This window comes from Macaca nemestrina, chromosome 12, assembly GCF_043159975.1.
Source record: "Macaca nemestrina isolate mMacNem1 chromosome 12, mMacNem.hap1, whole genome shotgun sequence".
NCBI classification, from domain to species: domain Eukaryota; kingdom Metazoa; phylum Chordata; class Mammalia; order Primates; family Cercopithecidae; genus Macaca; species Macaca nemestrina.
In genome coordinates, this window is record NC_092136.1 from 14,639,725 (window position 1) to 14,656,698 (window position 16,974).

Sequence of the window (16,974 nt, forward strand, 5' to 3'; positions counted from 1 at the left end):
TTTTCTGTATAGTTATTCCATAAGTTGTTGAGAGAGAAGGGTGTTGAGTTCTCCAACTATAATTGTGGATTTGCCTATTTCTCCTTTTAATTATATCAGGATTTGCTTCACATATTGTGTCACTTCGTTGTTTTGTGCTTGCATATCTGTAATTACTATGTCTTTTTGGTGATCGATCCTTTTGTTATTATATAATAGCACTCTCTGTCTCTGGTAATTTTCTCTGATCTGAAGTCTATTTTATTTAATATTGATAGTGGTGGCCTTGGGCCACACATTATCAGCACCACTTCTGGAGGATCTGGAGACTAAGTTCAGCCATATCTACATCACTAGCCCCCAGTAAAAACCCTGACACTGAAGCTCAGATGAGCTTCCCTGGTTGACGATACTTCATGTGTATTGTCACACATTGTGGTTGGGAGAAATAGCACTATCTATACAACTCCACTGGGAAGGGACACCTGGGGGCATAAATCTAAAAAGGCTAAACAAGCTCTTTATGAAGAAAACTACAAAATTCTGATGAATGAAATCAAAGAATGACTAAATAAATGGAGAGATATTCAATGTACCTTTATAGAAAGACTCAATATTGTCACATTTTCAGTTCTTCCCAACTTGTTCTATAGATTCATTGCAACTGCAATCAAAATCTCAGCAAGTTAGTTTGGATGGGAAGGAGGGGAATTGCTCAAACAAATGGTATTGTTTTTGGTTTCAAATTCTAGTTGGTACAATGTACAGCTGGAATTTGAGAGAGAATTCTCTCAAATAAAATAATAAATAAAAGGGAGAATTTATTTTATTTGGAATTTCAGAGAGAATTCTCCTTTTTCTCAGAGAAATTGATTTAGGGGATGTGACTGATTTTTACTGTCTCCCTTTTCTGGTGTCCATTCTAAATTACCCTCAGTCTCCTGTAATGCTTCTTCTAGTATTGGTGTCTTACCTGGTGGCGTGACCCAAGTCTTCATTTTTGAGGGGTCTGAGACCCTGGCTCCCATGCTATTTTCAAGCTAGGGTGGTGCAATTGTCTGTTTACTATCAAATTTGGTCAAGTAGGGTCCAAATGGATCATGTGAGTGGCAAACATATTTCTTTCTGCCCTTACTGGGTCACATAAGCACTTCCTCCTCCTGAAGAACTGGGTTAATTGCCTGAGCCCAGACAGTGACTCTTCTTGCATAATGGTCTCTGGATACAAAGTCTTTGCAGTGACAGGCAGAAGCTATGGCTTAGAGTTCAGCGGGACTCTTTCCATGTCCCCTGGCAGAAGTGTGCCCCCATAGGGAATCAGGACCTTTCATCCTACAGAGTCCTGACTTGGGGGCTGGCAGGGCCATGAATGGCAGACGGAGAGACAGGAAGCACAAATTCCCTAAGTGTATTATTAGGAATACAGATAAAGGTAAGCAGGGCCCTTCCTGCCTCTACCCTTTGTTTCCCAGGCCCAAGTATAGGCCTGTATAGGTCAGACATCTGACATGTGTCTTGCTGGACTAAAATGAAGTTCTCTTTGGAGGATTTAGAAGAGAATCTATTTCCTTGCCTCTTCTTTCTCCTAGAGCTCACTCACATTTCTTGGTTCACGGCCCCTTCCTCCATCTTCAAAGCTAGCAGTGTTGCATCTCTCTATGCCTCTTTCATGGTCACATTTCCCTCTGAATCTCTGATTCTCCCTTTTCTCATTTTTAAGAATCATTGTGGTTACATCAGGCCATCCAGATATCCAAGATAACCTTGCTATCTTAAACTTAGATGATTAGCAGTCTTAATTCCCTCTGCAACATTAATTCCCTTTTTCCATATAACCTACATAGTCATATTCCAGGGATTAGGCTGTGAACATCTTTGGGAGCCTGCTCCTCACATTTCTCATACAACTCACTTGTGGTCTCCTTTCTTGCTCATGCTGCTCAATGCTAGGTATTCCAACTCCATTATATGAGAGACTGGTTTTTTTGGCCACACTTGACATTATGACTTGATAAATCTGATAGAACTCATTACGAAATGGGGAGATTTGGATGCAGAGTCACTTAATGTCTCATGGTTAGGTGCTCCTACCAGGGGCCAAAAGGCATATTCAAACAGTATATAATTCAAAAGGAGTTGTTATTCAAAAGATATATAATTATCCACTGCAAAAACATGGCATTTCTCCAGAACCCCAAAACTTTGCCTTGTACTTTTCCCACTTGGGCTTGCTATCAACTCCACATGCTATCTTTTCCCACATCTGATACTTCTGATACCAGAGGGTCAGCCAGGGCACACAGTCCAAGTAGCCGTACTGTTTTCACTATAGCTTGGATCTTCTGGGACCCTTTCCTAATCCAGACCCCACTCAAGGTTGGTAGGCTATAGTGTCCCCTGTAAATTGACTGAAACAGTATACCCATGTGTAGAATATGCTATCTTTAGAACCCAAAGAGGTTTATCAGGCAGTGTACTTTCTTTTTCTCCATGGGGTACGCAAGATTCAATAATTCATCCTTTTCTTTGGATGGGTTGTCTTAGCATGCCCCTGATTTAGGGGGCCTCTGATTCCTCATAGGATTTACTTCCTGTCACCTGAAATGCACATGTACTGGCACCTCCAAGGTGTTGATTACTTCTTGCCATCTGGTCTAATTAGCATGTTAACATCGATATAGTAGACAGGTGTGATGGTCTGAAGGACGTACAAGTAGTCCACACCTTTTCTATCTATATTATAACAAAAGGAACACTATATTTAATATAGTCCTAGGGCAAAAATACACATGTATACTGTTGTCTATTCCATATGAGTGGAACTATTTATGATCCCTTTTTCTGATAGAGATAGAAGAGAATGGATTAATTCAATTGATGGCCACATACCATGTATGAGTCAATGTGCATTTGCTCTAGCAAAGATTCCACATCTGGCGCAGTGGCTGCAATTGGGCCCACCAATTGGTTGTGATAGTGAACGGTCATTCTCCACAACTGATGAACTAAATGCATACATGACAGGGAGCATCATTTCTGTACCCTTTACATCCTTAAAGATGGCACTAAGTTTCATGCCTTGTGCCCATTGGAGTAATCCAATGAAAAGTGGAGCAGAGTGCCCTAAAGACTTACAGTGCTGAGGAGATAAAAATTGGAGTTCTGAATTTGATAAGGCAGGAAGTGGGAGGACACTAGTAAACATCCCAAGTCCTCGGCTGGGGCCCTTCCAGGCTACAGTCTAGAAGCGAAGCCAACCAGAAGTAGACAGAGCCTTGACGTTCTGCAACTGAGTCTCAAGTTGATTTTATCCATGACTGAAATCTGATCATTAAGAGGTCTGATTATCAATTAGATCTTAATGATCTGATTTCACTCTGTGTCAGGAGGATACAGTAAACCCTCATCGGAGGAAAATAACACAATTCAGGTAACAAAGTAGGAGATAACACTTCACCCAGAAAGGCATCTGACATTTTCTTTTCTTGTAAAACCAATATGATGCCAAGACCACCCCAGCTGAGCTCTTGAATATATCATTTTCATTTAACTGCTTTTTTTGACTTTTGGATTCTCCCTTTGTTAGTCAATGAGTCTTAGTTGACCCATCTCCAAAAAGGGATGCCAGATGGAAGAGGCCTCCTTGAATCAGGCAGTGGATCTCAAGGGTTTGGCAGCCGGTTAAGTGGTGGCTGCCTTTATTGGTGTGCATTTGTGGCTGCCTCCAGTAGGTGGCAATATTGTCCTAGAAAATGGCCTGTGAGCGCTTCTGTATTTAAGCAAAGCTGGGATTTCCCATTCTTTTGAAGAGTCTATATTGTTGCTAGACTACTGAGAGGCGACAGGGAAACAAACCGAGAGGATGATCTACATGTCCCACAGAAAGCAGTTGCTGAACAGGGTGATACTCTCTGACACGAGATGAGGAAGTGAAGGCACGCAACATCATTCCACAACAACGGTATCTTAAATCCGCCCAAGGAGCTCCATCCACAACTTATTTTTGCTTTCTTTCTCCCACAGCAAATCATACCTAAACTCCATCAGTTGAATTCATTTGCTTTTCCTCCTATAGGAGCATAATGAAAATCAGGCTCCAACAATTGTGCCTGTCTAGGAACCCAGGGAAGTTCAGGGTGACAGGGAAAGGACAGCTAGGGTGGCAAATGGAGGACAGTAGAGAGAGAGGGAAGAAAACTTGGTTGCTAGCCTTTTCCCTCCTTTAGCTCCTTGCTCTAGGGTCAAAATCTAAGCACAAGTGTCAGTTCTTTTCCATGCATCTCTCAGTATTTGGTGAACACCCAGGCCCAGAGATCCCTTTCTACCCCTATGCACACCGCCTCAGCTCCATCCTTTAGTCCTTGGTGCCTTTGTCCATTCCTGTGCCCAACATCTTGTTCTCTTACAGGACAGGATAGGATGGTGACTTGGGCACCTGAATCCAACAGAGCCATAAGCTTGAGCCTTTCCCTCCCTGCAGTCCCCAGTATATGCACACAGGTGTGCATGGCCTCTGTCCCATTTGGGGACAGAGATCTCAGTTGCATTCTAATTATCTGTCTCTAAAAGCAGCTGAGGTTGAGGGGGAAGGGAAGGGATGGGTTAAAGGGGGGCAAAGGGAAAGGAAATCGGCTACATCCATTTTTAGTTTTGAACGACTAGTTTGGATTCAGTCAAATACATTTCAAACGTTTTTGTTCACCTGAAGCTATATACCAAATAGCAAGGTCCTTATTGCTGACACCATGTATTTCAACTTCAGGGATTCTTTACTCAGTAGTCACAACCACATTGCTTTTCTGCTGGGCTATGGGGCTTGCTGCTCCATTGTCATGAGAGCATCTCTTCCTGTTCCTGCCCAGAGGAGACTGAATCACATGAGTAACAACCAAAGAATCATTTGGGTGGCTTATTTCAATTCTACCTCTGGCCACACAGACTCATTAACAGGTAGGTCAATGGGAGACCCTTAATTCCCTCACCCTTACCCCCGCTGCACCTTCTGGAGAAAGCACAGCCCTGCCAGCACCTTGACTTCAGGTTATACATTTCTGTCCTCTCATGACTGTGAGAATAAATTGTTTTAAGCCACCAAGTTCATAACAAATTACCTCAAACTTGGTGGCTTACAACTATGGAAATCTACTCTCTTACAGCACAGTTCTGGAGACCAGAAGTCTGAAATGAAGATGTTATCAGGGTTGGTTCCTTCTGGAGGTTTTGAGAACCTGTCCCATGCCTCTCTCCTAGCATTTGGTGGCCTCTGGCAATCCCTGGCAACCCCTGGCTTGTAGACGTATCTCTCCATCTCTGTCTCCATCTTCATGTGGTCTTTCTTTCTGGGTCTCTCCACTGTGTTTCTTCTTTACTTATCAGGATGCTCGTTACTGGATTTAGGGCTCACCCAGTAAGTGTAGGATGATCTCGTCTCTTGAATCTCGATTTAATTACATCTGCAAAGCATTTTTGTCTAAATAAGGTAACATTTACAGATCTATAGGGTGAGGATAGTGCCTGCCCTTAGGGGCAGGCACAGTTAAACTCACTACAACTTTGTTCAGTCCACTATACCATTTCAAAGAGAGATCTGGAGTAGAATGTGATAGTGGGTTAGCTCTGTAACCGGGAATTGGATGAGTGAGTGGTGATAAATCCAGGCCTAAGCTGAATTTTCTAGCTACCTGGTCTGTAGAGCTAGGACAAGAGAAAATCAGAAAAAGGTATTTGCTACATTCTGAAATGCTTATAATATTTCTTAAGTGATCCAAGGTGGGTGTACTTCAGATGCAAGAATGGCCATAGTAGTGTCTGGATCTGATGAACCAGCTGTTAGGAGAAAGAACAATAAGCTACATTTCAAGATTAAGTCCCAGTCTTTTCCAAGGTACCACCAATGTTGGCAAAAATTTAGTTATACTTCCTTCTCACACAGGAAACAGGTATAATAATATCTGCTCTAATGGGTATTGAGAAAATATGTCAGAAATTGTTTAATAAACAGTAAAGTCACATAAGTTTAAGTCTCTGTGATGATTAGAGAGGCACTAGGCTTGAAACCATATTTGAAATGATACAGTCAATTCTCATTATTGTGGTAGTTATAAAGATGCCACAAATACTGAATTAGCAAATACTGAAGCATTGCCTTTAGGAGTAACACAGTGTTAAATTCCTATTATCTTCATTTTCATCAAAGTCAGTACATAAACTTGCTTTATGTGTGTTTCTGTTAAAAAGACATCTTATTTAATATATATTGTTGATTTCTTAACATTGAACTCACAGCCAAAAATGCTGTAACTCATGTCTGAAAAGCTTATCTAATACATACATTTTCTTTATAAGGCATATCGGAGCCATCTGTTGCTAGGGAACACTCGACAAAACCTCAGTTTTATGAATGGGGCCCATTTAAGCAGAAAAGTCACCACCAACAACAAAAAAGAAAAATGTGGAAAATGTACTAAATATATAAACAGAATCTGATTATATAGCATTCTAGAAGATGTAAAACCATATAGTAAAAAGATCAGTTTTTTTTTTTTTGTTTTTTTTTTGGCTGGGGTTCAGGCGAGAGGGGAGGGATATGAGGGATACATAGGTGAAGCACAGATTTCTAGGGTAATGTAACTATTCTGTATGATAAAACCCACAGAACTTTACAGCACAGAGTGAATCAATGGATACACATTAAAATATCATTTAGGAGGTCAAGGGGTCAAAGGAAAGAATTCAAACTATGACAAGAAAATCTAACTATTATATGTATGTATGACTGTATTATAAGCATATAAAACGTCACTGAAGGAGGTGAGAAACAAGAGGGTGACTGAAATAACTTTGGGAATGAATGGAATATAAAAGACTAAAAGCAAGGAAATTGCATGTTGGCACTGTATTCTAGTTGATAAAATTATTTCCCATTGAGGTAGAGGTTAACAATTCTGACACTGCTATATATGTATACTTGGATTAAGCAATTAAGTGAATGTGTGAGGGATGGCAGGCATCTCATGCTTCTCACTGTTTGGAGTTGAAATTTACAGATAAGGAAGGCATATATACATATGTATACATATACATATATGGGTAAATATACACACAAATATTTCTTTGCCCTGTCAGCTAAGGGGGCCTAAAAGAAACAACACCCCACCAGCGATGAGCATATCTAGTGCCTAGATCTTGGTTTCTAATACCATTCTTCATTAAAAGTCACCAGGTGTTTCATGGTGAGCAGGTCTGTGCAAACCTATCCCCAAAGACCAAAGAAACTGAGAGGCCAAACAAAGAGGCTGACAAATATGGTTTCTCAGAAAGAAACATTTAATAGGAACTTACAAACAGAAGCAATGTTTCTAGCAGCCACTAAATGGTGGCACTCACCCTCCCCAAAGTACCCTTTATATAGCAAGCATTTTTGGCAAAACTAGTGTAGCTGGTCATATCTCAGACTTTCTTGTGAAACACTTGACCACTGGGGAGGTTAGATAAGCATCTTTATGAGGGGTTATCTGCACTATCAGCATTGTTTAAAGACATTGCTGCAGAATATCTTGGTATGCAGGAGTCAAACAGCAGTCATCGTGCCAGCTACACTTCAAGATGACATCACTCTTGCAATAAAACAGGCTGTTTTCCTACACTCCACCCCTTGAAACCAGCCCTTAAAATCCTACATGCCCACCTTCTGTTATAGTCCCTGCACCTAGAGGGAGGGTGCTTGATATTGCATGGCTTTAGTAGCATTGCAATGGCAATGGAAAACAGATTGGGTCCAGTGGAATTCCAAATGAGGGAGATTTGCAGGCTTGGTTGAATCATCTATACAGTCTTCATAATACCATGAAGAAGTAAAACAATGAGAAAAACATAACATTAATAATCGAAATAGTAGAAATCTAAATAAAGTAATATGATGTTTAAGATATCTCTTGCCTCAATAGCCTATAAATATGGGAAGAGTGACTATCATCTGAATTTCAGGACTCATATATTCTGACAGTTTCAGTAATATGAGGATTTTGAAAATTCTAAAAGATTTTGAGATCATTTCTAATCAAGCATTTAGCTCTTATGTAAGCATTAACTGCAGCCCCAACTTTTGCAACTGATTGACCTGCACATTTTTCTGAGCACTTATTTTCCTTATGTCAGATGTAGGGAATCATGAGATGAACAAGTTTTAGTTCCTGCACTGTAGCAAATGAATTTAGGCAAAGATATGAAAGATGAAAAAACCCAATGATTGTAAGACTTTTAGTGTCATGAAACTGATTATTATTTAATCTTGTTATTCTTCACATTGCTTGACTTTAAAATAGGGCAAGTTGGCCAGGCGTGGTGGCTCACACCTGTAATCCCAGCACTTTGGAAGGCTGAGGCAGGCAGATCACGAGGTCGGGAGTTCGAGACCAGCCTGACCAACATGGTGAAACTGTCTCTACTAAAAATGCAAAAAAAAAAAAAAAAAAAAAAAAAAAAAAAAAAAAAAAAAAAAAATTAGCTGGGTGTGGTTGCGTTTGCCTGTAATCCCAGCTACTCAAGAGGCTGAGGCATAAGAATCGCTTGAACCTGGGAGGTGGAAGTTGCAGTGAGCTGAGATTGCACCACTGCACTCCAGCCCAGGCGACAGAGTGAGACTTAGTCTCAAACAAAACAAAACAAAGAAACAAACAAAAAACTGGGCAAGTTATAGTCCATCTCAGAGTGTTTTTAGGACTAATTTCTTCATGTGCTTAGAAAAATGCCTGGCAGATAGAAAATGGTCATTATTATTATTATTATTGATAAGATGACCATTTTGGAATTTAGAAAACCATTATCAATGCCTATGAAATAACTCCATAAGTCATTCCCTTAAATCTAACAGACTGAATTCTCACAAGTCCTCACCACTTATCATTTCTACATCCTGCTGACTTACAAATACTTCTTCATACCATGGCTTATATCTTTGCTTAATATCAAGGAGGATGGATTCCATAGTAGAGCCAAACTCAATGATACTACGAGTCTCATTTTGGTAGTTATAAGTAAAGCCAGCAACATGCATGGCCACCAATGAACCTTTTGAATCAAACACAGGGGAGCCGGAAGCCCCGAAGAAAAACTCAGTGTCATAGGTAATCACATCAGGGTTGTGAACTATTTCCTCGAAACTGCTTTGAGTATACATATGGACATACCCTGGACTTTCTGCTTCTTTAGACTGAACATGTTCCTGACATTTCTTTGCTCGCTGACCCTGGGGGATCACAGCACAAGCATCAATATGCTTTTTGTCTCCATATGGATGGCCAATAATATGTATCAACCCACTAAGTGGCACAGGAGTAATTCCATTGTATAGTTCCATAGGTACTTGTTGTCCATTTTCCTTCAGTTTCAGGACAGCATAGTCAAGCTCTTCATTATGTATCTCAAACCAAGGTTCAACGAAAAAGTAGTTTGTTTCCTTTCCTTCTGGCTCTTCATAACCAAATGTCACCCTTACACATTGACCAATTATGGCTGCCCACTTACTTGGCTCTATTCCGTCTCCCACAATGTAATCTATTACATGCCGACAAGTTAAAATGAACAATCCTTTAAAAACAAAGCAGGTGGCGCAACCCGTAGTTGCACTGTCCCAGAATAAGTACCCAACTGAGTCACTGCGATGTGCAAGAAGTTTCACTACTTTAATCGAAGAAGAGTTTTTTGTTACTTTCCCAAACCTTACTCTATGCAATTTAAATAATGTTTCCCCATTTTTTACTTTCATTTTTTTCTTGAAGTTTTCCTTGATTTTTTCACTTTCTCTTTTCAGACTGGGGTACTGAGCCACGATTTGTTCTCTCAACACACAGGTGTTTCTTTTCTCTGACTCAGGATTCCAAGAAGCTGCTGCACTGGGGACCATTCTTTTCTCAACCTCAACCTGAAAGTGTTTGCCTTCTAATTCATCGACTGGCTGGGTGCTTTCTAAAATAGAGTCATTGTTTTCAATGAGTTTCCAATCATCATTCTCCAGAAAGGAAAGAAATCTGCCATCCTTGCACAGAGCGTCCTTGATGGTTTCTCCTTTGAAAGCATAAACACAGAGTTTGCACCCTTTTTTGTGAAGCTTCCCACATTTAACAATCCTTCTTTTGTACTTCCCAATTCCAACTGCATGAATGTAAAATTTGACACATTCAGTCGATGCTTTGTCATGCCGGCCAAATACGTGGTTATCTTCCTTCTGCTTACTTTTACTTTGGGAAAACGTAATGACCACATGGCAGCTTTCAGGGAAACAACTGAGGGGCATTCCCAGGTTTATGTACCCTTGGATTCCTTCTGTGCCACGCACAAGCATTTCTTGGCCTTGGTGAGTTTCTATCTCTTTTCTGAGAGCCTGGAGAGTGTTGAGAGCCATATATAAGCTACCATTCTCACTATGTGTGAGCTCATGTTTCATATTTTGGTTTTTCCTGTAGTTTACATCCAAGGTAACAAGTATTATCCTATTTTTGGGCATAGTCTGGTCTTCTGGATTTTTCTTAAGTGAGTGGAATTCTTGAGCCTGGGTATTAGTTACGTCTCTTGGGCCTCCTCTAGACTCCATCCTGATTTGAGAAGTACTGGAATTATTCTGTTGCTTTTTAGAGACCTAAAAATAAATGTTAAGATACTTTAAAACTCTGAATGCAACCCTCGTCTTTTGTTTCTCTTTTCAGGTATGCAATTCACAAAATTCCTATGAGAAACTTGGAACTAATCTAAAAGGGCCAGTGAATAGAATTAAATCACTGCTTGACATGGGATCCAAAATGAAAGCTTAGCTTCCTATAACATCTGTTAGATGAACTCTCGATACTACTACACTAGTGTATTTTTCTGAAAAATATGAGGGAAGAAACAAATTTTTTTTCCCAGGTGCCTCTAAAACAGAGATTCTTAAAAGCTCACTAGCGGCCGGGCATGGTGGCTCACGCCTGCAATTCCAGCATTTTGGCAGGCCAAGGCAGGGGGATCACCTGAGGTCAGGAGTTCGAGACCAGCCTGACCAACATGGTGAAATCCCGTCTCCACTAAAAATACAAAAATTAGCCGGGTATGTTGGCATGCGCCTGTAGTCTCAGATACTTGGGAGGCTGAGGCTGAAGAATCGCTTGAACCTGGGAGGTGGAGGTTGCAGTGAGCCAAGATTGAGCCATTGCGCTCTAGCCTGGGCAACAAAAGTTGCTCCATCAACCGCCCCCCCAAAAAAAGTCCACTAGTATTTGAAATAGTTTTATTTCAGGACTTGTTTATTATCTTCAGCTATATAATTTTTATATTTCCTGAGGACAATGATAAATTACAGCAAAAAAATTGTTCTTGAAATACTGAATTCAGCAATAGGCTACCACAATTTATTATAAGCATGACATATTAAACAAAATCATCATTATTTAACTAATCATTTGGTTATAATATAGTTATTTGTGACATAAATACTATGATTCACCCAGCATATAGCATGAAAAGAACTCAAATTATTTTCTCTATTACATCCAGTAATCCCCAAATTTTATAAAATAAGGAGGAACAAACATGACTTATCTGTCCTTTTGATGGATAAACTAAGGCACTGAAAGTTTTTCTTGTAGACGTCTTTTCTAGGGTCACATGATAACCAATAAATAGAGTATCAAAATTGCAATTCCTAATCCAATTATTTTTTCCATTGGACTAGTGTATATATTCTTTTTGGTAAACTTTGCATTTATGATTGTCATTTTTGTAGGGCATTATCTTAAGAAACAGGGGTGAAGATGGGGAGTGGAATTAAATAAAGAGGATTAATCAAATAGTAGAAACTCGATGAAAAATTAGAGTGTCTGTTTCTTATGTCTAAAAAACACATTTTTCCCAAGTCATATTCATCATGGCATGGGTACCAGCAGATATGGGTCCATATGCCAGCAATGCCCCTTACTGCTACTGGGAATAACAATGCCAGGAATATTGTAAAGATTAAGTGTAGCATCATTGTATGACAATGCCTAGCACAATGACTAGCACATGTTAACATTTGTTTCTCTTCTTTATACTAATATTCCAGATCAAAAATAAATAAATGAAAGGGACTTAAGGTAATACAAATTTCCTTGGGCACACATATGAACTCTCAAAGAGCATCCCTTCAGCCTAAGGCTATCAGAAACATCTTTTCATACACCCTGTTGGAGTACTATGATAAATTTCCTATTTATTAAAGTGATTCTTGGGCAGACATAGACACCTCTGAAAGGGGAAGAGGAATAGGATATAGTAATTAGCTCTGTCATGGAATAGGATAGAGAAAAACATAACTAAGTTTGCCTTAGACTTTTTAGATACTTGGATATTCTAGTTTTCCAGAACCGGGAAAAACAAAACAAAACAAGTTGAGAAATTGTAAGCTGCATACTCAAATGTTTATCATTCTTCAACATTTTTCTTGATAAATTCAAGGAGCATTTTAGACTCAGGAAAAGATACAATTGTTTGATATGATAACAGAGCCCAATCAGTAGAAAAAGGCCCAATTACATGTCATTAAACTTAACTCCAAGTCTTCACTTCATTCCTGTCTTAAGCAACAACTCACTTGCTCCCTCTTCTCCAATAAACAAATTGAAGATTTGTCAGAATCCTTCCTGACTTCCTAACAAGGTTATGGTAAGAACAAATATATCAAAAAATTGTTTTATAAACTGTATTCAAACGTGGGTTATAATTACAATTGAATAGCTCAGCCACATTTGGAATGGTATATGTTTTCATGCTATGAAATTGCATTAATTTTGGTTTATTACATAGTTTACTGTAACATACTGTATTGAAGTTTTTGTTATTCAAGAAATATTAAAATAGTTTTTCATTAAAGACTGCTTTGATATAGCCAAGATTTGTATTACAACTCCCTTCCCCATGCTACCCCCAAAATAGAAAGGATAAAATAAGTAAGGACAATTTTAGTTTTTTAATATTTCCAACACTCCAGGTAATTTCTTGGCAAGAAGAACTATAAAACCCAATGCCAAGGATAGGTAAGTCTAATATTGGTAAACAGGCTTTAGTATACGTGGGTTCTGTATCTATGGGTTCAACCAACTGCAGATTGAAAATATTTTGGGAATAAAAACTAGTGTGCCTGAACTAAACATGCATGACTTTTTTCTTGTCATTATTCCCTAAGCAATATAGTATATCAACATTTTACATAGCATTTACCTCTTATTAGGTAATATAAATAATCCAGAGATGATTTAAAGTATACAGGAGGATATGATACATTATATGCCAATACTATGACATGTTATGTGAATAATTTGAGCATTCATGGATTTTGGTATCCAAGGGAAATCCTGGAACAAATCCCACATGGATACCAAGGGATGACTAGATTACATAAGTAGAATTTACAGACATACCGGAGAAAAATAGTGATCGATTTTCATATTACATTTTTCATTGACTGAGTGCTTCTGTGACCTCTGCTTCTTACAGCTCATGATGGCTTGAAGATGAATGGATGGTTCAGCTGAAATACTAATTTCAAATTTTCAAGTTATAGCAGTATCTTCAAAGCTGTCATTAATTGTACAGAGGAAAAGATTAGCTGGTGTCCTATGTCCCATCTTTCCCCTTGAGCTCCAGCCTTGCTCTCCCTGGAGATGGTACCTTAGCAAATAGATAGTTTATTCACCAACTATAATCACCTCAACAATAAAAGCTCCCTTTTCCAGAATACTGCGTGTCAGGCACTTCATGAAAATTATACTAAACACTTTATGAAAATTATCTCTAGTTGCAAATTCCTATAGATACTATGCAAATTAGGTATATCTACACTTTGCTGATGACGAAAGTATAGCTTAGAGAAGGTAGACGAGCTGCCCAAGGCCAGAGCTATGTGGCAGAGGTGGAATTCAAATGCAGGTAAAAATAATATAATAATTTTCAGTTGGAAATTTCAAAAAGGTGTTCTACTTACATTGATGTTAAAATCTGGTCTCCATTTAAGATGAAGACGGCAAGGGAAGATAAAATTACAGGGAAGTAGTGAGGAAACAGCTGATGAAAGAAACTTGGAATGAGATTTTAAAAAGAAATCTGGGGCCGGGTGCAGTGGCTCACGCCTGTAATCCCAGCACTTTGGGAGGCTGAGACAGGCGGATCACGAGGTCAGGAGATTGAGACCATCCTGGCTAACATGGTGAAACCCCGTCTCTACTAAAAAAAAAGTACAAAAATTAGCCAGGTGCAGTGGCGGGCACCTGTAGTCCCAGCTACACTGGAGGCTGAGGCAGGAGAATGGCTTGAACCTGGGAGGCAGAGCTTGCAGTGAGTGGAGATCGCGCCACTGCACTCCAGCCTGGACGACAGAGCGAGACTCCGTCTCAAAAAAAAAAAAAATAAAGAAAGAAATCTGGAAAGTGTGCCAGGTATGATAGTCAGAAACCTTAGGTTGCTGCTTTAGATTTTTTGTTTAAAGAGGTATTTTTCCTTCTATCTCTCCTCTGATGTCTCCCTAGAAGAGGTTGAACAAACTTTAAATAAAATAGTGACATCTTCAATAGTAATAAATACCGCTAGAAAAACAAATACCATTGAGGGCAGCAGCCATGTCTGTCCTTAGTACCTCAATATCTAAAAACTATGTCTGAGACATGTCAGGCCCTTGAAAAAGATACATTTCTAAAGGTACATTCAATAAACGAATGGAATAGGCATACAGTGTACTATGCCCTTTTCTAAATGCTTTTCATCAACTACCTCATGTAATTCTTACAACCCTATGAGATAGGTACTATCATCTCATTTTACTGGCAAAGAGCTGGAACACCCAGGGAGCTTAAACTTCTACTCAAGGTCATACAACTCAGAGAATATACTTTCAAGACTTTTTATTATGAAAAATTTATTAGAGAAAAAAATGAGAGAATGGTATAATGAACCTGTACATACCTATCACATAGTTAACAATTGTTCATTTTTGCCAACTTATATAACAGTGAAACAGTAAAAGAACTAACATAACTAACTTTATTTTTGTTCACGGGGCCTTTACCCATTCATGCATGGAGGGGAGGTTAATTTTAGAGCAGTGAGATAATATGCAAAAACACGTAGTTTTAAAAACTAACTCTGGGATTAAAGGGAAAGTATGTAAACAACTACACATCGTTAAAAATTTATAGGAGGGTTGTGATGTGGAGAATAAATATAATCTTTAGATAACTTCCATTTGACAAGAAATACAGGGGCTAGAACATAAGTTAAACAACAACATGTAGAAGCAGCCCAGGAAATCAACATGCTATAGAGACAACTTATCTGTTCTCTTCAACAAATCAATGCTTGGGCTCACTGGAACATCAGGACAAAGACATTCCCAACCTTCTTGGACCCCTGATGGTGCTCAGATGTCTGCAGTCAATGGTCACTTCTTGATTGTAAATCCCTTCTCTTCCCCATGCCCTTAACATAAAGAGCCTGAAACTTGTACTCACTTAAGAGGGTACTTTGGGATGCTAGTCTGCCAACTTTTCAGTTTGCTGGCTCTCTGAAGGAACCTGCTTTTCCTCCCACCAACTCTCATCTCTGATGTTTGGCTTTGAGGTGTGAGTTGCTGAACTTGGGTTTGGCTACCCTTACACCATCCTTTTATTTTACTAGATGATTTATGTTACAGCTAGAAACATCATGACATTTAAATGCTAATGGTCACTTCCCATCTCTAAAAATTACGTACTTTTTCTTATATAATCACAATACTGATTTATTCATACTAGGATCCAACTGAAGTACACAGTTTCCTTTATATGTCTTATACGGCTCTTTTGTTCTAGAAAAAGCATTGATTTGTTGAAGAGAACAGAGAAATTATCTCTAGAGAATGTTCACCTCCTGGGTTGCTTCCTCATGTCATTGTTCATCTAGCCCCTGTATTTCTTGTCAAATGGAAGTTATCTAAAGGCTACGTTTACTCTCGTAACCATTCCACTACGGAGCAAGAGTCCTGGCTTTCTAGTTTACTGTCAATCAATGACTAAGGAAATTCATTTAGCCTTTCTGTGCCTCAATTTCTTGTTTGTAAAAAGAAGCAATGATTCTAAATGAGATAATGAATATGGAAGTGCTAAAATAATGTTAGACCTTATAAGACCGTCTGAGTTCAAATATCAGGTAGCCACTTCCTAGCTGCATGACCTTGGGCATATTAATTAACTATTCTTCCCTCATTTTCCTCACCCTAAGATGGGAATCAACCTTGTTATGAAGATTAAGGAATACATTGTGGTCTGGGCACGGTAGCTCATGCCTATAATCCCAGCACTTTGGGAGGCCAAGGCTAATGAATCACTTGAGGTCAGGAGTTTGAGACCAGCTTGGCCAACCTGGTGAAAACCTGTCTCTACTAAGAATTTAAAACTAGCTGGGCATGGTGGTGGGTGCCTGTAATCCCAGCTACTTGGGAGGCTGAGGCAGGAGAATGGCTTGTACCTGGGCGGCAGAGGTTGCAGTGGGCTGAGATCATACCACTGCCCTCCAGCCTGACCAACAGAGCAAGATGCCATCTCTCTCTCTCTCACATACACACTATATATATGTACACATATGTATATGCAATCTATCTATACATAGTATGTGTGTGTATATATGTATATAAAGAGAGAGCATGCAAAGCCTTTAAAACGCTGCCTGTAATAGGTTGCCCAGTAAATAATCAATAAAAAGGTGATGTAAATGTTATCAATATCAATACACTCACTACAGGGGTACTTTTTAAACAGCAGAGAACCTAGGAAAACAAAAATAGAAAATATATAATTGCGGAACTGGTCTATGTTGCAACATCCTTAAATGCAAGAACTTGTTGCCCAACTATTAAGAAAATCTAGGGATTCACTGTGTCTGTTTATGAAGTCTCATCTTAGGAAGTCTGAGAGAGGGTCCAGCTGCTTTAGGAGTGATTAATAGACACAGACTAAAAAG

General features: G+C 39.2%; 1 protein-coding gene across 7 annotated transcripts in view; it reads right to left on the reverse strand.

Moving 5' to 3' along the window:
- Positions 1-7,287: 7,287 nt before the first annotated feature.
- The window catches only part of LOC105496100 (FAM111 trypsin like peptidase A), a 35,555-nt gene continuing 25,868 nt past the window's right edge, over positions 7,288-16,974 (reverse strand). For 5 of the 7 annotated variants that reach the window (XM_024797394.2, XM_071074559.1, XM_011766188.3 and 2 more), the window contains 2 exons: positions 13,407-13,524; positions 7,288-10,615 (listed from right to left, as the gene is read on the reverse strand). In XM_024797394.2, the coding sequence (XP_024653162.2) occupies positions 8,861-10,615; positions 13,407-13,524 (1,873 nt within the window). In that variant the 3' untranslated portion in view covers positions 7,288-8,860. Of the gene's footprint in view, positions 10,616-13,406; positions 13,564-16,974 lie in introns of all 7 variants that reach the window. The other 2 variants (XM_011766190.3, XM_011766186.3) reach the window with 1 other exon arrangement.